Below are 22,173 nucleotides of genomic sequence, written 5' to 3'. Positions count from 1 at the left end.
TGCGGTCGTTTCTGAGTACAAGCGGGGGGAAAAAAGGCGAGGGAGACGAATGTTACAAACTGGAATTGGCAGAGTTAGCGCGAGCACAAATATAGCATTGTCATAATTTTCGGTGGCCGTGTTGAGTTTCTCAACCGGACCAAGGCGTTCGTTGACCTTGCGGAAACAGAACCGAACTGCCCATGCATATTAGCGGCGGTCTGTCCGAGTTTGACCTTCTTTTTTTTTTAATCTTCTGATTATCTGTTCATCCCCACCCCATCCCACCCCACCCCACAGACTACCAGGGCAGTTTCCAGAGCTGTTTCCACTTCGGTGATTCCTACAGAATGGAGCAGACGGTCAGCGGCATCCACGGCGTCCCAGCGGACTCTCAGGCCTACACTTCCCATCAGCACAACGGCTTCCAAATGTCCTCCACCGGCAACGGCGTCTCCACTGCAGGTGACGCCGAGCGTTCACGGGCTTCTCCCATGACATGGTTATATATAAACAAACTACAACGCAACAACTCGCCCTTTGTTTAAACAGCTTCAGTTCACATCATTCATTTATAATCTCTGTGTTTTACTTTGAGGACAGTTCAAAAATATAACTTGCACAATGACCTCATGATGACCGTAATTGAAACGGTGAGCCGAGTGACGTTCAAGGAAAAGAAAAAAGAAAATGTCTGAGTGTCATCATGTCTACCCTTGGCAGGTTTCAGCCTGACGCAGGAGCTCCAGGGGGGAGCAGGATGCCAGTTCTCCTCCAGCCCAGAGGAGAGCATCTTCTTCCAGGTGGGAAGCTTTGACCGCAGCCTGAGCCACATTTCCTCCGTCTATACCGAGACGTAGAGCGCCGCCACGTCAGGACAACACCCCCACCCCCCCACTTACACAAGATGACGCCGTCCAACCAAACTCCTCTGGGTTGCATCTTAATACTCCCAAATCATCTCTTCTTCTATTTCCTGTTCGCCTCCTCCATAAAAAACCTGGGTCAAAATGGTTTCTATTCATTTTTTTTTTTTATGGTTGTTTCAACCCGCTTAAGTACTGTGTAGACGGGAGCTCGCCATACAGGACAGTATACTAGATTCGAGGGACGTCACTTTAACACAAGAAAGGGGTTGAAAGTCAAGTTGACGGTAACTCTGACTTGAATACAACTTAACCAAGTTTATTCAAATGGTCTTGGTGCAGCCTATACCCGTCTGGTACTCGAAGCAATTGAGAAATAAATCTGTTATAAAAAAAATAAATAAATATTGCTATTTGACCCAACTCTGGTTCATACTTACTAAAACGTGACGTAAGAAAGATGTTTTGACAATGTTGGTGCGAGGCTCTCGTCTATCCAAATGTAGCATGCGCGACTATAGCTTTGCTGTACAGAAATCTGAAAGATTCAAAAGGACTCGTTTCAAAAGACATGTCCTCCCATTGTTCTGTCTCAGTATCTACATCATTCAATCTGTTTTAGACTGAAGTGTAGGAATATCATTTTGCTGTGTTGTTTAAGCTGTGGGAAAAAAAAATTTTTTTGCCTTTTTTTTAAACTTTGTTTTTGCTTGGATTTTTGTTTTTCTGGAAGACATGTCTGGAGGAGGGCTCGGGTTCATCGTCCGTTACGTAAAATATTATAGGTCAGAAACCAGTCGATTTATTGTTTGTATAAAATGTACAGTTTGTTTAAAACTACCATTTGAATGTTTCTCTTTTCCCAGTTTAAGAAATAAATAATTGTACAATCATGCAGCAAATCTCCACTCTCCTCTTTTTTTTTCAATTTTAAAGTGGGCCATCCATGTCAAAAAAAATATGTAAAAAGAAATGAGCAGGACTCAAAATATTCACATCTTTTATTGATTGTATGTGCCTAGCTACACAATATTTGGCCAAATCATATACAGACATTCAATTAACATTCAGGCGCGCATGAACTGAACTGCTGCGGTGGCCTTATTATGAACAGGCTCTGCCCTCTAGTGGGCATTTATCGGTACTGCAGATAGGAGGCACGGGAGTGACCTCATGAAAGGTCGGTAAAACCTATGAAAACCGAACCCATAATGCACCTTGTTTGACCGGTTCTGGTTCATCTAAACGTAGGTGTTGGTAAGAGAAACAAGTTTGGTTAAAGGTGGGCCAACAACCGGCTGAAAGGACTTGAGTAGGGTTCAAGAATAAGTTTAGGCCGCCTGAAGAACTCGGTACGGAGGATTTTTTTTTTGTTGCCAAATATCACAGCTGACGTCACTGACAAGGCGACAGCGTGCGATTGCCCGCGCGTACGCGTCACTTCTGTTTCCTCTTCCGGTTCACGTAGCTTTGGTAGTAGAAGTTGCTGAAGAGGGCGATGAGGCTGACGCAGTAGGCAAACACCACCGTGTTCATGGAGTCCTGGAAGTCGCACTCGGTGAACAGGTTGTAACCCGTGTGTGTGGTCAACAGCACAAACTGCAGCTGCAATGACACGTGAGAACGGGAGGTCGGCTGACTCTTTAAAGAAGGAGTTTGTCTTTGTTTAGTTTTTTTAAGCTTGGGTCTTATTTTGCTGTCGTCCACATTGGTAATCCTTTTACTCACCAGATTCGTTGTGTGATTTTGGACACAGGACCGCTGCTGGACCACAACGGAGTCTTATGGGACCGACTGAGCACGAGCGTCAGACCCGTTCCAACAAATCCAATTAAAACCAATTATCTAAACGACGTATTTGGAAGCGAACGCAAAAGTACAAATTGAGTTATTACTCACAATTTCCAGTGTGCTGGACGGTGGGTGACGTTGCTGATCTACTTCCTGGTTCGCCCTGCAGGAAGCAGCAGCCTATGCTCACCGCAGGAAGCGCTAACCATCCGTGACAACTGGTCATTTTGCGATGAACACATTGAAACAACAGGACGTGTGTTTTATGAATGTCCGTTTGCTGGTGCCTAAATTTGACAATTTGTCTGAACTAAAGAAAAAGATAATGTGATTTTTGGTATGTTTGTGAAAGATGGAACACGTGATTTGGCAATTAGCACAATTATTTTTCTTGGACAGTTCTTTTTACATAAGAACAGATTCCTGAAAACACAGCCAAGCTTCTTCATATTTCATAGGGAACTGTTGTCATTATTCCTCATCACTGAGCTTAATGGAGGAGAAGAATGCTATAGAACTCTGACTTGATAGAAGAACTTGAACTCGCAGAGAACCCCTAGGACTCCCCTCCCTTTCATTTATGTATTTCATTTATTTCATTTTTTCATTTTCTTTACTTTTATTACCCCCCTCTTTCTTTTGTTTTATGTATTTGTTTTATGTCGAATTTAAATGTGTCACACAAAAGAAGTAGTGGTAACCATCCATAAACTAGCCAGCCAGCAAAACAGAGAAGTCATAGATAATGGACAGTCATGGACACAGTCTGACTGACACACTAGGGGGGGCTTGTTGTTTAAAGGACACATTTAACACTCCTGTTCACTTGTCCCATAAGACACCATTGTAAAGTTGAGTCCAGCAGTGTTCCCTTGTCCAAAATCTACTAAATTAAGCCGGTGAGTAAAATTTAATTATAATCAATTCGCACAACAGCAAAAACTTTGAAAATTAGGCCTGGGTTGCGAAAAAAAACAACAAACGGAATTATCCTTTAACATTTTGCCGTAGTTTCCCATTCAGTATAACTTAGGCCTATGTCCTGACAAGTCAAAGTTCAGGTGACCTCCAATTTATGTAAAAGGACACGCGGTGTGTGGCCAGTAGCCATCGTGTCCAGTAAATGGGTGTCACTACAGTAAATGCATGAGCTGCTCACCAGCTGCAGAGAGGTCAGGTAGCGCTTCCACCAAAGGTACTTCTGCATGTGAGGCCCCAGGCCGGCCAGGCCGTAGTAGGAGTACATCACAATGTGGACAAATGTGTTGAGCAGGCCAATGAAGAAGGCTGCATGGCAAAAGACAACAGAGGAATGGAAGTATATGAGGGTTTGAGTACAGCAAAAAAAAATCAATAGCCACAGACTGTGGCCATGACTGTCAGTACTGATTTCAGGCATGCAAATGTGTCAAATAAGAGAGGGGTTTCAAAATGTAGGACTCTCACCATGTGACTTCCGATTTTACGTACACAGGTTTGCGAGCATTCTCAGTAGGGACAATAACTAAACAAAACCAACTGATGTGCAAAACGCCTACAAAGAACATTTCTTTAAAGCTTTAATTCAGCAATAACATGAAAAACGAAGAAAAAAAGGAAGAAAAGAAATAGAAAATAAGTATACTTTCAAAAACTCCACCTGAATCCAGTTGTGCAGAATACAAAATGCTTTACTTGGATACCACCATCAGGTGGATCTTTAAAGTACAGTGTAGAAACCAGCACGTATATGACAACACCGACGCACGTCCAACACTGCAGATGCCACACTACTCTCTGTAAAGAACTCATTATTATTCATCCATCCATCCATTATCCGAACCACTTATCCTGCTCTCAGGGCCGCAGGGATGCTGGAGCCTATCCCAGCAGTCACTGGGCAGCAGGCGGGGAGACACCCTGGACAGGCCGCCAGTCCACACAGGGCGTTATTATTTTATTATTATTATTAATAATTTGCATATGTCTCTGTGACATCTTATACTTCTCAACTGGAGGGAGCAGAAAAAAGGGGGAGTGAGTTATTTCAGGGTTGTATGTAAATCCTCCAGCTTTCTCACTTGAGGACACTTCTTTGACAAGTGTGGCAGTACAGGAATCGGACCAGCAACCCCCATGCTGTGGGACAACCTCACTTTGGTAATATGAAGTGGTGAAAGATGATATAAATGATACTACAGAATTATTGCCTAGTCCCTAACTGTACGTCATGGGGGTACATTATCAGCAAACAAAACAAATGAACAAAATGGTTCAATGGGATGAACCTGAACCTCATCTGGATTTTGGATTCTTAGACACAATATTTTTGCATATGTAAGCACATACTGTGAGAACAGGTGCCCCGACCAACCAGAGGAGGTGCTAGTGCAGCAACCGGGACACATACCCACATCCGGCTTCCCACCCGCAGACACAGCCAATTGTGTCTGTAGGGACACCCAACCAAGCCGGAGGTAACACGGGGACTTGAATCGGCGATCCCCGTGTTGGTAGGCAACAGAATAGACCACCACGCCACCTGGACACCCTTCCTCTGATCATCATGAAAACACTTTTCCACATCGGCCAGCACTACTCACACTGTCCCCCGGCCACGTACTTGACCCCAGCCCACCAGTTGAAGATCATGGTGCCGTGATGATAGATATGAAGGAAGGTCAGCTGACTGTTCTTCTTCCTCAGGATGAAGAACACCTGCTCGCCCAGAGGGTTAGAGGGGATTATCATGCAGTTTTCACCCGGTGACCTTCGGACTGGGAATTCAGCTGATATTCAAGGGTTTTGCGGGAAGAGATTACCGTGTCACTGAGCTCAATGACCTTGGAGAAGAAAAACCACCAGCACACGTTGGCCATCTGGGAGAGGAAGGGAGGGAGGAGAGGAACAACTGAGGAAAAAAGAGGGCTTGTGATGGAGGGCTGGGCTGGGGGACTGGGGACTAAGACATTCATTCATTTATTTGGATGTCAAACCAGGTCACCGTCTACTACCAGTAAATAATAATGTACATCTGAAATTTGAAAAGTACCTTAGAATATTACAATAGCTCACTATCGAGCGAGTGAGGGATTACAGGCTGGTATTTTCTTACCCTCATTGCAAGCGGGCGGGTGCTGTAGTCCACAGGCTGACACAGGTAGCTGTACTTTGACAGCCAGGATGTCACCAAAAACTGAAAATATGCAAATATTAGTGAAAAGATAGGTCATTGTCATCATTATGTTATATGTATAGGCCTAATGGGGCCACAACTGCAAATGCAACGTTTCCATCATGTTATCATCATCATCGTCATGTCTGTGGAACTGTGAAACAACACAACAGAGCAGAGTAACGGGACAACAGGAGGTTAATGGAAGACCACACACACACGCAGTACACACACCTCGTGGAACATGTACACAGACAGGCAGACCATGGTGAAGTTGTACACAGTGAGGACAACTTTAAGGTCGAAGGGTTCCCTGTGTTTCATCAGCCGGGGGCCGGCCCAGACCACACAGAGATACAGCACGAAGATGACACACACCGGGACGGGGGAGTAGACCAGCAGCCACGGGTCCGTCCTTTTGTCTGCAACATAATAGAGCCCTGTGTTAAGACCTGGTGGGGAAAACAAAGGCATGTCTAGAGGCCTTTCATCACCTGTCGATGGAGCTGTCAAGTTGAAGGTGCAGGCCTCTGTGTGTGTGTGTGTGTGTGTGTATATATGTATATATATACATATATACACCAGGGAGGGACTGTAACTGGATACTATAATTTACAAAGTGCCATGGTAGAAGTAAAGTCCTGTGACATGAGTTGTCATCCAGCGCCACAAAGGCGTCATTGTGTAAAGGAATGAGGCCGTGCTGCAAGCTGGGAGACACATCTGCATCTCCAAACACCCACACACTGAAGACAGACAGATAACTGTCTGTCTGTCTGTCTGTCTGTCTGTCTGTCTGTCTGTCTGTGTGTCTGCCTGTCTGCCTGCCTGTCTGTGTCTGTCTGCTTGTCTGCCTGCGCGTGTGTGTGTGTGTGTGTGTGTGTGTGTGTGTCTGCCTGCCTGCCTGCCTGCCTGCAGCTTTCCCAGTTCAGTCATACAGGGAAACAGATATACATGCAGTGAGAACAAGGCAAAAACAATTACAGAAATACTGCGAGGTCTTTGCAGGACTCTAGTCAGCCTTCTGAAATTGGGTCGTGTCTTTTCCCTCCAAAGTGTGGACCTTTTTACTTCCAATACACCAGTATTCACACACTCAAACTTGTCATTTAGAGGAAGGAATGCCGGTAGACGTAGTTAAGGCTTAAAAACATAATATAACAGTGACTATGAGCTTATTGTGTCCTTATACGACAACTGCTGCTTGGTTTCACTGAATAGACTTGTAGCTGGAAGCTGTCTCATACTGGACGGTCCGACTGGGTTACCTCCATTCTGCAGTATCCACTGGTGCACAGACCGGACCTTCTGCCAGGCAGAGTCCATCTCCAGCCGCGAGGGATCGAAACGGAACACAGCTCACTTTCCACGAACTTCCTGACGGATATTTACTCCGAGCAATGCTGCATGAAGAATAACCCATTCATAAATAACAACGATCATTATAAAACACACAGTTTAAGGCTACTTTGTAAGCCCGTGCCAGAAGTAAAGCGTGACAGCGAGTCTGCGCAGTCGGACAGACTTTGGACTCGGGAAGTTCGGATGATCTCGCGTCCGGCGGGCAGTCAGTCTGCAGCTCTGACTGCGGCGGTTCTCCGAGGACGTGTGTTTTCGTTGTGAATTTATTTTATCATACAAAAAGACTGATTTCATAATGCACTTGACTTACAAAAAAGAAAAAGAAAGAAAGAAAGCAAGAAAAGGAAAAAAGCGGTCTTACCTGTCGCCGTGCGGGGCGCGGCCGGAACCCGGTATGTATGTAGGGGGGCTGTTCACACCTGGTACTAAGATGTGCCTCGGGTGATCCGACCACAAGTGGACAGCGCTGAGTACCGTACAGGTGTGAATGCACCCAGTGCGTCCTCAGTGCGTCTTGAGATCCGATCGCCCAGGCCACATTCGGAGGTGGCCTGGGACGCATTTCTCCACATCGGACCTTACGTGTAAACGCACGTGTGTCCCAGGTCACATTGAAGGACCGCCTGGTCAACTGACGTCCTCTTTGCGTAGCAGGCGTAGTCAGTAAGTAATAATAATAATAATAAATTACTCTTATATAGCGCTTTTCTAACACTCAAGGTCGCTTTACAATAAACGGGGTGAAACAAGACAACAGATAAACATAACACAAACACACAGGGGTGGATGGGAAGGGAGGCTACGAGAGGGAGAAGCGGCGGCCACACACGACGCCAGCGGTACTCTCCCACTTAAACACACACAAAAGGGCGAGAAAAAAGCTAGGCGGTAGACTAATGGCCCCTTTTCCACGACATGGTTCCGGCTCGACTCGGCTCGACTCGCCCTTTTTTCGTTTTCCATTCCTGGAAAGTACCGGCATTTTGGTAACGGTTACCACTTTTCCGGCACCACCTTTGTCGAGGTTCCAAAAACGCCGGCGCGGTACCAAAATTAATACAGACCTCTGATTGGTCAGAGAAACGCGTCACCGCGTCATTTTGCGTCATCAATCAGCGCCCGACATTTTTAAACACCGGAGCGGCCGAAGCGGAGTTACCTTAAAAGTACATTATGAAATTGAAAAAAAAAACGGAAAGCCGAAAATCCAGCTACACCGAGAGGGGCACTGTTACGGAAATAGGGAAAACGACATAGAAGCGAGTGGAGTTGAGCCGGTATCGTCCATCCATCCATTGTCCCAACCGCTTACCCTCCTCCCAGGGTCGCGGGGATGCTGGGAGCCTATCCCAGCAGTCATGTAGTGGAAAAGGGGCATAAGCGGTAACGGAACCTCCTCTGAGAGTCTTGTTTTGTTTACCTCGTCTGTAATTTCGGACACACACCTACAACTGTGTACAAGCCCCCGGGCGGGGCCCGCTTGCACATTCAAGTTCGAGTTTATTTATCCAGCGCAGAGCCCGACCCCCCCCCCAACCCGCTGGCATCATTAAATAATCTGAGCCTGAACCGACGGGATCGTGTTCAAACATTTCCCCTTATAACGACTTCTAAGAACGACTTTCAACTTTTGTTGTGTATTTTGAGCACTATATTGTTTGCCTTCTTCCTAAATGGAAGAAGGCAAACAATCGGAGCCTGACGCTCCTACTTCACCGCTATTTTCCTCATCGGATTATTTGTCTCTATCTGGCGCCACGTGCGTCCAGGCCATTGTAATAACGGGAATATTTAATGTCTTCCATTCGTTCACTTGCGCGGGCCGGTGCGCTGCTCTCCCGCGCCAGCGGCCGCGAGCCACGCCCCCTCGCTCCACCTGCAGCCGAGGCTGCGTCACAGCGACGTACGGGTTGATTTGCATATAGCGCGGGGAAGCGAGACCCGATCACAAGCGGTCACGCGGACGTGGAGGCGAATTGTAATGCCAGGTGTGAACTGACGTATTTAGAGCTGTCCACCTGTGACCGGATCAGGTCTGAACAGCCTGTGTGTGTGTGGGGGGGGATGTGTGTACGCGCCATGACCTCTGTATGTATGTATGTCTGTCTGTCTGTATGTATGTATGTATGTATGTAACGTTTTTAATATTTTTGCATTTTGAATGTCATGAGGCAGTATTCATGGAGTGCAACCTGCAGTACATTTAAATTGCAATGTAATATTCAGAAACACCGTGCTAACTATCCAGTGGTGCCTGCAAGACTTTTTTTTTGGGGTGGGAGGGGGGGTACTCAAATAGCTCTTAATATTTAAGAGTATGTTCTTCACAATACAACTGGATTTTATTTAGCCTATAATTGAGCAAGAAAGAAGAGAAGACAGAATTTGGTAAATCAATGAAAATGACCATTTAGATATATAAGATTCCTGTTTGAAGTCCTAAAGAATTGAAAATAGTGTTCAAACCCTTTTTGCAGTCTCCCTCATTACTGTATGGTAGTTAGTGCATTTACAGTAATGAAATACCCGGAAACAAACTCAGGGCCTATATTTCTACGGTCTCTTATAAGAATGCTGATCTGAGACCAGTAAGGTTACCAGGTTGTGATGTGACCTTACCGCTGACCCAAAATCAGCACGTGTGTTTTTTTTTGTTGCTGTCGGTGATGGGGTGGCAGAAGAGGTGGCCAGGTATGGGACTTATCAAGTAAGCTTTACACCATAATGTGACATTCCACACCAAATTAACTCTTCACCTTCTCCTCGAATACATAGGAACAGAAGTCATCCCAAATCCCCCTTCTTCCTACACAGCCTCGTCTCATACAGATGCATTTCCCATCATTGCCTCCAGAGACGTGCGGCGCTGGGATTTGAGGTTCTTTCCACCATCTGCTCACAAGTCATTCTGCCTACTGTTGTGCTGATGAACCCATTGAACAACGGGGTTCCTTGTTGGCCTGATATTGTCTGTTGGTTGTGTTGTGGTCGGTTTTATAAAAAGGTACCTCGGTCATTTTCTCTTTTTACATCCTTTATTACGATCAGAAACAATTGTGAAGCAAGTTAAAATGCCATTCACATAGGCCTGCATGATTAAGTTAGCCGTTTGAAACTTGAAAACCTTGATAAAAAAATGAAAACACGTGGCTATTCCATTGATTCACAGTGGTCCCCTATTCAAACTTTCCACAGTTACATGTTTGGATGGTGTTTTGTATCAAACTGAGTTACGGTGTTGACCGCAGCATCACAAGTTGACTGAGGTGACGATGTTGGGTTATGCTTTGACATGAAGGCACATAAGGCACCGTAAACTGACCATTCTGGATTAAAACATTCCCGTTTGACCCGTTTCCTTGACGGCCGAGTCCACTAGTGCTCCTCTTTGAGCGTTTTGAAGAAGGTGCTGAGGGAGAGCTGCCTGCTGCTCCCGTCATTTGCTGCACGTTTGACTTTGGCCTTTTTAGAAATCTGTGGTTTCTTTTCATTCTTCACACCTGAGGGTTTCTTCTGTTTCCCGTCCTGTTAGAGACAAACACCAGAGACAAAGCAGACTGCTGACGTCCAACATTACCAAACTCTTAACAAGTCACGGACCCATTACAGGAACCAAGAGTCCCACGGGATGATTGTGTCTTTGTGGAAAATCTTTTTGACAAGACTTTTTTTTTTCTTTTTTTTTGACCGGGGCTCGCTTCACAAGAACTTGAACACAGACAACTAACTTTTAAATATATAAAATGCACTGTATGCCAGATCTATTGAGACACACAGGTGTTCATTTTCCCATCCGACAGAACAATTAACTGGCCGTGTCTCAGCCATACAAAACGTTTTACTTGCACCACGTATCACAATCAATCTTACAATTCCTGGGGGGTGTCCGGGCGGTGTGGCGGTCTATTCTGTTTCCTACCAACACAGGGCTCGCCGGTTCGAATTCCCGCGTTACCTCCAGCTTGGTCGGGCATCCCTACAGACACAACAGGCCGTGTCTGCGGGTGGGAAGCTGGATGTAGGTATGTGTCCTGGTTGCTGCACGAGCACCTCCTTTGGTCAGTTGGGGCGCCTGTTTGGGGGGGGGGGGGACTGGTGGGAATAGTGTGCTACGTCCCCCTGGCGAAACTCCTCACTGTCAAGTGAAAAGAAGCGGCTGGCGACTCCACATGTATCGGAGGAGGCATGTGGTAGTCTGCAGCCCTCCCCGGATCAGCAGAGGGGGTAGAGCAGCGACCGGGACGGCTCGGAAGAGTGGGGTAAGTGGCCAAGTACAATTTGGGTGAAGGGGGGGGGGGTCTTGCAATTCATCCAATGCATTCTCAGTACTCTGGGATGGGGCTGGAAAGTTATCATCCAGGATCCTTTAAGTTATGATTTATTAATCCTCGTGGGGAAGTTTGAACTTTGAAAGTTCTCCAAATTAATATGAAGTATGCAATTTAGAAAAGCTAATATTTGTTATTTCAAACCTCATTTTGTTGAGAATTTTTAGATAAGAGTCTCGTTATCAGTAATTAAGACAGCGGGATTGTGTATCACAATATGACAACATCCAAATTTCAACCCGATACCATACCACTGAAAAGAGATAAATGATAAGACTGAATAACTGCCCAGCCCTGACCGATGCCAGGTTCATGCTGCCTGCGTCTTTGGCATGCCTTTGTTACAGGATCCAGCTTGGGTCATGGATGTGATTCCTAACTAGACAAGCGAGGAAACGAGTGTGCAGCAACATTTTCTGTCTCCACGTTACGAGGTGCGTACCTTAGACGTTTGTTCCTCTTGACTTCCTGCAGAATCATAAAGCTTCAGAATCTGTCGGGAGAGTTTTGACAGTTTGAATGATTTCCTGGCTTATCCTCAAAGACGGTACATTAAACAGACCCGGGCACTCCTCCATCCCTCCCAATGAATCTCCCTCAAGTAATCTGTAAATTCCCCCCCGTTGTCAATCCGACCTTTACATTGCCAAAGCCGCTGGTTTTTGTTAGTTAATAAAGAATGTGACACCCTGTGCATTTCCATGATGCCGTGTTACGTTCCCTCACGTTGAAGGCAACATTAAATGTAAAGAATCTACAACATCAAGTTCCCTAGTTTGTCTAATTAACACCTCTTTTACTGCAACTTTACTACTACCACTGCTGTTACTACTAAAAGTACCACTAACCACAACCACAACCGCTACGGCGGCGAGCGCCCAACCCGTGCAGAACGTGGAGTTCATATGCAGTTCACATGCAGTTAGCGTGTGAACATTTACAGACCTTTTTCACGCCCGTGGACACAGCAGCCTCCTGCAGAGAAGGTCCGCTGAGCCACCGAGCGGTCTCGCCCCGTGACCGGCCGTCCTTCAGACTCACGCCGTACACCACATACGTCTGGTGGATGTGGGAGAAGATGTGAACCACCTGCAAATAAATGGAGCCTGAAGTCATGTTTCCATCCAACCACTGAGTAGATTTTAACCAGGTGTTTTGAAATGTTAGGGGGGGGGGGGTCGAATGTGAATCAACTGCTTTTCCATTCACTGGTTTTCATCGGTTATGAAATTGAGAAAGTTTGGACAAAAATCTGTCGTCGTCAGAGAACTGTAAAAATTTGGTTTCCATCCCTCTTCAACACGTGGCATCATCCAGATACAATAGAAAGGTCTCTACAGAGCCTGTTAAACTGGTACACAGGGTGTCTGTAAAATGGAGTGTGTTTGATACCACAGGTAATCGATACTGAGCCCACCTCTCCAATGTGCTGCAATAAGCTTTTGTCCAGCTGAGCTCCAAGCACCCTGCTGACCTCAGCACACAGCGCCCCCTTCTGTTTCATAACTGAATTTTCCTCTTCCAGAAGTAGGCTGGGGAACTCCCACATTCCTGCCAGTAACCCTGTTCTCACACACACACACACACACACACACATACATACACACACATCACCATCAGGAAGGTACAGCATCTGAAATCTCTTACTGAGGGCCTGCATGAAAGTGCATGCGCACACACACACACACACACACACACAGGTACAGCGTCTGAAATCTCTTACTTAGGGCTTGAGTGTATGTGCATGCTTGCGAGGGCACACACACACACACACACACACATTGTACAAAACAAAGTTGACTGCAAAGAACCTGAAATTAAAAATGTACGCTGGAAAGTGTTGCCATGGGAACACCCTGTAATTAAAGCCACATTTCACACTTTGAGCAACACATTTCATATCCAGTGACCTTTGTTCGGCCGCTGTGTGAGCAGGTACTCCTCCTCTCCCCCCTGCCCGGGTCTGACCACCACACAGGTCAGCGTTCGCTCCACCCGGGGCGCCTTCTTCGCCGGCTTCCGGGGGAAATTGTGAACACCGAGCTCCTCGTCCCAGGGCTCCGCGGGGCACAGGGCGCACGTTCCAGAGCCCGCTGGGATAGAAGAAGCGCAGCATTATTGGTGTGTGTAGGGAAACTAACTGTCATATACAAAACACACACAGTGTCAGAATCGACAAATTCTACAGTGTTATTTTTCCATGTGTAACTCTGCATATGGTATAACCACGTACTGGTCTGTTTCATTCTACACTTCCCAACACCAGCGTGGCTTTGAGTTCAAGTCTGACCCGAACTCAGGATGGGGCGTGTTTCAGTTGATTTTCCTACGCTAACTAGCCAAGCCAGAGAAAGGGTCAAATAACTGCTGGATTTATCACTATAAATCGTGGGCCCACATACAACAAATGACCCTATGGAATAAGGACTGTGTAAGAATTAAAAAATATATATATGTGATCTAGCCAAAAATCAGGTTAAAAATATGCATATTGGTGAGTAAAAGTACAATTTTATGACATAACTACAATTTTCCATGACTAAGCAACATTTGATCAGTTTTATCGTTTTCCAGTGTTTTGACTGGAAAACTGAATATCAATTTTCCAGGTTTCCCAGGATGCCTGGGAATCATGTGATTTCTGTATTTCGGCTCAGACCTAACTGATTTTAAGTGGACCAGGAATTGAAGATACTTGTTTAAATGTTTGGACAAGTCTGGTGGGAAACTGAGTCCATGTGGCTTGTAAACACCAGCCAGTGAAGTGATGTAGAGAGAAATCCCAATTCAACATGACATGGAGTAAGTGTGGGAGAGTGTGTGAAATAGAAGAGGAAAAGCAGGATATTTACTGCAGTCTTCAATATCAGGCAATGTTGATGGCATCCTGTCCAACTTCCCCAACAGCTTCTTGGCGTTCTCCTCTTGTTTAATGTGAACCTTCACAAAAAGACGTTAAATCCATCATTACATAAAATAGGCTGGTCATCTACAAGGCTGGTCTTCATCCTGTGCTCAAACATGCAGTTTCTGCAGTTTTACACTCACTAGTTTATTCAACTTAATAGTTCATCAATAAAAATGAGAGCCAATAAAATGAGTGATCTTTGTCCAGTCTCAAAGGTCGCAGTGTTTGCCTGGTCCAGAGCGACTCGCTGGGTTGACGGCGGTCTCTAGGGTCTCTACCTTGCGATAGGAGTGGCAGTGAGACTGGACAGGACACTGGCAGCACAGCGCTGCTTTAGGGGTGCAGACCCGCGCCCCCAGCTCCATCATGGCCTGGTTGAAATCCCCCGGTCTTCCCGGATCCACCAGCCTGTTGGCTAGAGTCCTGAGAAGGTCAGTTGTTAGAGACTGTTTTAACACATTGATCCATTTCTTTTCTTTTTTTTAAGCTGAAATCTGCAACTTTTCACCATAAACAAATCATATTCCCCCCCACTGTACTTGGCCAATTACCCCACTCTTCCGAGCCATCCTGGTCGCTGCTCCACCCCCTCTGCCGATCCGGGGAGGGCTGCAGACTACCACATGCCTCCTCCGATACATGTGGAGTCCTCAGCCACTTTTTCACCTGACACTGAGGAGTTTCACCAGGGGGACGTAGCATGTGGGAAGGTCATGCTATTCCCCCCTGTTCTACCCCCGCCCCCCCACGAACAGGTGCCCTGAGTGACCAGAGGAGGTGCTAGTGCAGCAACCAGGACACATACCCACATCAGGCTTCTCACCCACAGACACAGCAAATTGTGGCAAATTATTATTTTATCCATGTGGACCAGGAGTCAGCTTCCCTAACACTACCAGTCATCTTTACCGTCTTTGGTTAGCGGAACTCTCCAGTCTCTGTATACTGCTGTTGAAATGTTTTGACCAGGTAGGACGAACACTGGTGCAGCGGCAAACACACACGTGTTGGAAACAACTCCAGCAGGAAAGAAGACTGAAACATGATGCCGATGTGTCCATGACAACCAATATGACTGTACATCAGTGTTCCCATATAGTGTGATGTAGTTTGTTATACATTAGACTGTGTTGGCTTTGGTCCCAGGATCCATTTTTACAAGGGTGGGAACTGTTTACTGCTGAGCTGATGGCACACCAGCCACAATGGCTGCTACACCTGGTTTGTAGTCCCAGAAAATCAGTGTCAACAGGTCTGTTTCTCGCTGTCTCCTACATCCAGCTATATCATAACACTGTTCTACTGGAAGACTGTCTGTCCAAAACCACCACCATGTTTCAAATGGATAAAATAACCACTTATTAAATTGTGAATTATTATTAATTAAGATAGCAAAAATTGTGCATCAGGATATGACAGTATCCAAATTTGATCCCAGTACAACACCATTATGTGCCCTTGTCGCTGCAGGACAGTCAGAAGAATACGTCGTTTCTATTTCTCCTCTCATTAGCTTTACAACACAATAACTAGTATTTTGATTTCATGTCATCATGTTTCAAACAGATAAAATAACTGTATATTGGGTGTCCGGGTAGAGTGGCGGTCTATTCTGTTGCCTACCAACATGGGGACTGTCAGTTTGAATCCCTGTGTTACCTCTGGCTTGGTCGGGCATCCCTACAGACACAATTGGCTGTGTCTGCGGGTGGGAAGCCAGATGTAGGTATGTGTCCTGGTCGCTGCACTAACGCCTCCTCTGGTCAGTCGGGGCACCTATTCTGGGGGAAGGAGGAACTGGGGGGAATAGCGTGATCCTCCCACATGCTACGTCCCCCTGGTGAGACTCCTCACTGTCAGGTGAAAAGAAGCGGCTGGCGACTCCACATGTATCGGAGGAAACATGTGGTAGTCTGCAGCCCTCCCCGGATCAGCAGAGGGGGTGGAGCAGCGACCAGGACGGCTCGGAAGAGTGGGGTAATTGGCCCGATACAATTGGGGAAGAAAAAAAAAAGCGGGGGGATGGAGGAAAAAAACTGCGTATTAATGGAGAAAATGGTCACAGACCGCGGCTTGGAAGCACACTTTGACTAGTAAATATCTGTAGGGGTCTGCTAAGTAGCAGAGGAAACTGTACTTCAACCCCACTTCCCAGATTTCTGCATACCCCCCCCCCCAAAAAACAACAAAACAAAAAACATTGGAGCCGGGCCGGCTGAGGGTTTTTGTTGTCTCTTTAAACCCCCAAAAGACTCGACTTACTCAGTCCTCAGAGGACAACACAGCGATCACACAACCTATCTACTGAAGGTAGATGTCTGCAAACAAGCTAGGTATCTGCTCCCTTTCCATTTGTCCAGCTTGTCTGTTTTGATCTGTTTTTTGTTATTCATGTGGCTGAACCACTGAGGTCTGCGGTCGGGTAAAAATTACTCAAAGCCTTTTTGGGGAGTGTGATCTCACCATAGCGCCTCGACCACAGCGGGACTCGTGCTGTCAGCCCCGATGGCTCTCATACGACAAAGCACCCGGACCACATTCCCATCCACAGCTCCTGTTACCTAGACAAGAGAGGGTCAGTTTATTGATAAGTGGAATAAGAAATAGTGTTAATGTCCTGTTTAGTCTTCACTCGTGGTCACTCAGCATGCCTATGTTAAAGACTTTTCTTGATCGACAATCACGCAAACTGACAAATACTCGTTGTTGCAGGGCTTAACCAGCCTGGCAAGGCAGATAACTACACTCTGGGCTTGACTAACTTTGATTTAGATTTTTTTTTTAATCCCATAGATTTTTGTTGAAAAAAAAAAGAAGCAACATAAGCATGTGTGGGCTTGATACCAAGTCGATTGTTGATAAACCATTTCTTGGTTTAACCCAACACAACATATGGAACGCTGTATAAGTCGGCTGTTCCAACTGACATGAACGTCCAAACAAAACTCAAGCTGCATAGAATCACTTGAGCAAACAAACGGAAAAAAAACAAACATGAACTCTTTGTATTTTCGTTTAGAAATATCTATAGGTGACAATACCAGGTCAGTTTATTTAATGCATCAAGTTTAACTGACTAATGATTAATGTGTCCAGACCATTGCACAATGATCAATGATTACACAATGACAAACGTGCGTGTCAATTCATTTGTGGGCATGCTTAAGAGAGACCCATTAGCTGGTGCAAAAAAATGTGTGTGTCTTTATGCATGCTCAGTAATCCAGGTAAGAACATCAAAGAATGTTGAATCAGTTCATGTGTGTGTGTGTGTGTGTGTGTGTGTGTGTGTGTGTGTGTGTGTGATGACCTCTGACCTGTCCCAGTGCAATAGAGCCTATAGCTCCAGCGGTGTAGCGCCCCACTCCTGGTAGTTGTTTCAGAAGACTCTCCACTGTCCTTGGCATCTCTCCATTCAACTCTGATACCACCTAAGACACAACAGGACTGAAATTAGCCCCCAGGGTGGTCACAGTGGTACCATGGTACTGTTTGATAAAGCTGATAATCAGCATTACTGTCTTTCTCCAATAGAGGGGGCCTTTTCTCACCTTCTTGTGTATGGCATTAGGGCAGTCACATGTGTGAAATTAACATTAGAGAATTTTCGCCTCGCGTTCACTTCCACTCTATGCGAGCAAAGGGGTGAATAAAAGATTTGCTTCTGGTGGCAAAGCAAATTAGCATACTCGCTTTGTGTGGATGCTCAACTTTGGTGAACTTTGACTGGCGAATTCACGAATTTGCTTTGCCACTGGAAGCAAAATCTTTCATTTTACCCCTTTGCTTGCGCAGAGTGGAAGTGAATGGGAGGAGAAAATTTGCCAATGTTAATTCCGTGCATGTGTGACCGTAACCTTGTGCAGGTGACTTTGTATGGTTGGACAGTTACACTGCTGTTTACTGGTGGTCAGCATGATAAGCCCTTTGTTGTGTTAGTGTATTCATTTAAGCTACTCATCAAAAGTCAGTAATGCAGTTTAAAATTGAGCACAGACCGCATCTGATCCAATTCCATCCATTTTGTGAAACACGTCATGCAGAGAAGGCTGATATCAGGCTTCACACAGACCTTCTGAGCGCCCTCATGTAGTCTCTTTCCCCGGGAGTAGTAACCTAGCCCCGCCCACATCTGGTTCACTTCCTGTCCATAAGAGAGGATGAAATCATGGGCTGAAAAAAAAAAAATCAATGCATTTTGTTTCAAATCGATAGAACCAAGAGGTTTTAGGATGGGCATGTCCCAATGACTGCTTTTACTAATCACCTCTAGCGTAGCTGCAGCAAGATCCTGCACAGTGGGCCATTTCTGCAACACAAACAGGACCAATTTTCAGTTAGATTTCATTCAAATTGTTTAAATTCAAGTAATGCCATTTGTTTAGTTGGTCTACACATTAGGAATTAACTAAATTAAATTATCACAGCATTATTAAATGGATTAACACACACGTCGGCATCAATTACAACGTCTCTACATCTACAACAGTTCTACAAAGAAGGTCTATGGCAGCATTTGCATGCTAAAAAGATTATTACAAATAAGCGAATTTAAAAAAATTTGAAAGTGCAGAGTGCAAAAATAACAGATCTGCATACAGCTGATCTACATTATATGGTACCTGCATATTTACAGTTGCATTGTTCAGGCATAGACAGTTCACCCAAAACATTAAAAAATAAATACATGCAGAGGAAGTATTGAAGACTGTTGACCTAACAGTAGATGCACTACAGTTCACAATGTCGGTAACAGATCAAGTAAAAAATTAGTCTAATAGAAAAACATATTTAGATTAAGAACATGAAAATAGTGAACACCTCGGCATTGCCTACCTTCATCCATCTGTTGTAATAGTCAATGACAGTGGCCACTTGGGTCTGCTGCAGCATAATTTCGGAGACCCAAACTGAAAACCCAACAATCTGACATCAAGGTATGACAGCTCAGTTTTGGGACACACAACAAGTTCAGGTTGTTTGTGTGTATGTATAATCATCTTACCTGCGTATGTCCTGATGTTGATATCTGGCTCTGTCATAGCCTGTCAGAGGAGCACAGAAAGAAGGTCAAAGTATTATTGATAGTATAATAAATATATTTACTACCTGGTATAAACTGTAAGTATGATTTTTATAGCAAAACATAAAGTCTACTGTCCATTGTGTGTCTGCTATCTCCACTTCCCATTTCAAACGACTGTGCATCTACTGCACTTGGTAAGTAAAGTGATTGTAAAAGGCATTACCTTTTTTCTTTTTTGCACAATGTACAGAAAGATACTCATCGTCCCAGAATTCCTTACTTATAGACAATTTAGATATTTGGACATTTTAATATTCTTATGTAAAAGATACTTTCTCAATGATGTTAGACGTTCTTAGTTTTTCTCTTCCTAATGTGTCCAAGCAAAGGAAAAGATTCCGTTTTCTTTACCACACTCCTCCATGGCAGTTCCCTCTTTCCTTCATCATACCAGTCGAGGAGCTGAGACCGTACGTGCACCACCTCATTCGCATCATGGAAGGTGTGGTATGTGGAGGGCAAAGTGGTGATTTTGGTTTCTTCTGTTGAGGAAGAAAGACCATTTATATTCACAATTATATCGTTCAAAGCCATTTAGCAGCAGTTCCACCACCAAGTGTCACACAGCTGACGAATGCTCCTTTCTCCTGAACATTCGTCAACGTTTCATCCTATTCCCACACGAGGATAAATAAAATAAATAAATCTTGTTGTCCCCCATAACAAGAAATGAGACAACAGCACAGTTTCACAGTGTAATAAATAAGTGTGACATTAACCAGGGTGAATTGTCAGGGTGTAATTGTAAATATCCTGATTCACAACTCCTTGTTGTACAGGAGTAACAAGAAGTTTGATGTTAATTATAACCTTTTGTTTTCAAAACACAGTTACAAAGTAGTTTACAAGACAGGATGAAACCAAGTCACAAATCATAACACACCATTAGGAGGACTAAATAAAAATATGAGGCGAGACAGGGATAATAAAAACATAAAAGAGAGAATCGTTGTAAAAGGTGAAACAAACTGACCTCATTAAGCATTGACAGTCCACCCTACCTTGATTACCTGTCCTAAACACATTTTGGCACCAGAACTACTACTACTACTACTACTACTACTACTACTACTGCTACTACTACTACTACTGCTACTACTACTGCTACTACTGCTGCTACTACTACCACTACTACTACTACTATTACTACTACTACCACTACTACTACCACTACTACTACCACCACTACTACTACTACTACTACTACTACTACCACTACTACTACTACCACTACTAGTACTACTACTACCACTACTACTACTACTACTACTACTACTTTCGGCTGCTCCCGTTAGGGGTCGCCACAGCGGATCATTCGTTTCCATTTTGGCACCAATGGTATACTGAAATTCTGTTAAAATTCTATATAATGCATACAGATGCATTATACCTCTAATGTAATACCTATAATGCAATGGCTTTGATTTTAAATGCATTACAACTACTTGTCATTAAAACAAATTTTAAGTTTATTTACATGCTGTGTCTTCATGTGTCCTATTTGCAGACAGGGGCTCATTTATGCGCGGTGAAGCTAGCGTCATTATCGGCTGTCAGTCTGCACCAGCGTATTTTTACGGGTCGCATCGCTTTGAACCGTAGCCACGGTACCTTGTTTAACGTCCGACTTCGACCTCTTCCGAGCGGGTTTTGTGCTTCCCGTCGTTTCCACGGCGGCTCTCTTCCCTTGGCGCATCGCTGCAGGTAATCTCCTCATGACCGAACCGAATCACACCTCCAACCCAGGGCCAAACTTCCCCACAGCGCTTCACTGCATACACTCGCCGTTCCCGCCATGTGGAGGGCGGGGCAAGCGGATCCTCCTCCAATCAGCTGTTAGAAGCCAGGAGTCTCGCTCGCGCTCTCTTCTTCGGTTTCTCTTCTTCTTCTACTAAAATAACCGCAGCGGCATCTAGCGTTGAGATACATTACCGTCACCCACTGGAGGCTATACCCACCCAGTATGAGAATGGAAAGAGAAACGGTAAATAAATCGTGTTTTACTCTACTACTGAGGATAATCAGCCAATAATTAAACGGCAAAATGAAAAAGAAAATGAAAAGACTAAAACCCAAAAGGATGTCATGAAATGGCAAATACTTCTTATGCATTGCAATCATTTTATATAGCAATTTTATATTGGCCACCAGCGCCTTATTTGCAATTATTAGAAGGAGAAAAAAGCCAATTTATTTTGTCATTGTATTCTTACAACGGATTTGTTTTCTGCATTTTACCCATCCTACTGTATAGGAGCAGTGGGCAGCTGCAGCGCCCGGGGGACCAACTCCAGTTCTTCTTTCATTGCCTTGGTCGGGGGCACAAGACAGGAGTATTACCCCTAACATCTGAGATTTATACCTCTCTTTGCGATATACCGACGCAAAAGGAGAGTCTTTTAGTTATGAGGGATTTTAATATTCATGTTAATTACAAATCCGAGGTACTCAGCAAAGCTTGCTTAGATCTCATAGATTCTACCACAGCATGTTGATGTACCTACTCACCTCTAAGGCCACATGCTTAACTCAGTCTTGACACATGGTCTCTTTCTCAGATCCAGCTATCTCACCCCATCTACTTCTCCTTTCAGATCACGGCTTCTTTACTTATAAGGTTACACTGTCTAGGCATTGTATTAGTCACTCTGAAACCTACACCACCCATTGTATTGGCTCAACTACCATCCATAAAGTTG

The 22,173-nt window shown here is 44.8% G+C and overlaps 3 protein-coding genes across 9 annotated transcripts in view; 1 reads left to right on the top strand and 2 right to left on the bottom strand.

Moving 5' to 3' along the window:
• The window catches only part of LOC130109641 (zinc finger protein GLIS3), a 172,680-nt gene extending 171,838 nt beyond the window's left edge, over window positions 1-842 (top strand). For all 3 annotated transcript variants that reach the window (XM_056276632.1, XM_056276633.1, XM_056276631.1), the window contains exons 10-11: window positions 280-444; window positions 703-842. In XM_056276632.1, coding sequence (XP_056132607.1) covers window positions 280-444; window positions 703-714 — 177 coding nt within the window. In that variant the 3' untranslated portion in view covers window positions 715-842. The remainder of the gene's footprint in view (window positions 1-279; window positions 445-702) is intronic.
• A 1,007-nt stretch (window positions 843-1,849) lies between these two features.
• On the bottom strand, window positions 1,850-7,563 carry elovl8b (ELOVL fatty acid elongase 8b). Of its 2 annotated transcripts, XM_056276215.1 has the most exons (8): window positions 7,514-7,563; window positions 7,059-7,193; window positions 6,025-6,212; window positions 5,731-5,811; window positions 5,438-5,494; window positions 5,219-5,333; window positions 3,796-3,923; window positions 1,850-2,450 (listed from the first exon to the last, which is right to left on the bottom strand). In XM_056276215.1, the coding sequence occupies exons 2-8, from the start codon at window positions 7,114-7,116 to the stop codon at window positions 2,283-2,285; spliced, it is 795 nt and encodes a 264-aa protein (XP_056132190.1). In that variant the 5' UTR covers window positions 7,117-7,193; window positions 7,514-7,563; the 3' UTR covers window positions 1,850-2,282. The 2 variants fall into 2 exon arrangements, with proteins under 2 accessions (XP_056132190.1, XP_056132189.1); XM_056276214.1 differs by lacking the exon at window positions 7,514-7,563 and having other exon boundaries at window positions 7,059-7,400.
• A 2,612-nt stretch (window positions 7,564-10,175) lies between these two features.
• mutyh (mutY DNA glycosylase) lies at window positions 10,176-21,277 on the bottom strand. 4 transcript variants are annotated; one of them, XM_056276353.1, is made up of 15 exons: window positions 21,086-21,277; window positions 19,826-19,956; window positions 19,394-19,433; window positions 19,225-19,298; window positions 18,656-18,697; window positions 18,461-18,532; window positions 17,706-17,819; window positions 16,852-16,949; window positions 14,667-14,811; window positions 14,333-14,420; window positions 13,391-13,573; window positions 12,898-13,043; window positions 12,426-12,569; window positions 11,923-11,973; window positions 10,176-10,677 (listed from the first exon to the last, which is right to left on the bottom strand). In XM_056276353.1, the coding sequence occupies exons 1-15, from the start codon at window positions 21,189-21,191 to the stop codon at window positions 10,528-10,530; spliced, it is 1,584 nt and encodes a 527-aa protein (XP_056132328.1). In that variant the 5' UTR covers window positions 21,192-21,277; the 3' UTR covers window positions 10,176-10,527. The 4 variants fall into 4 exon arrangements, with proteins under 4 accessions (XP_056132328.1, XP_056132330.1, XP_056132331.1 ...); XM_056276355.1 differs by lacking the exon at window positions 21,086-21,277 and having other exon boundaries at window positions 18,461-18,561; window positions 19,826-19,837; XM_056276356.1 differs by lacking the exons at window positions 19,826-19,956; window positions 21,086-21,277 and having other exon boundaries at window positions 18,461-18,561; window positions 19,225-19,314; window positions 19,394-19,432.
• Between the last annotated feature and the right edge of the window lie 896 nt (window positions 21,278-22,173).

Source organism: Lampris incognitus, chromosome 3 (genome assembly GCF_029633865.1).
Source record: "Lampris incognitus isolate fLamInc1 chromosome 3, fLamInc1.hap2, whole genome shotgun sequence".
Classification (NCBI taxonomy): Eukaryota; Metazoa; Chordata; class Actinopteri; order Lampriformes; family Lampridae; genus Lampris; species Lampris incognitus.
This window is presented reverse-complemented; position numbering and strand designations above follow the sequence as displayed.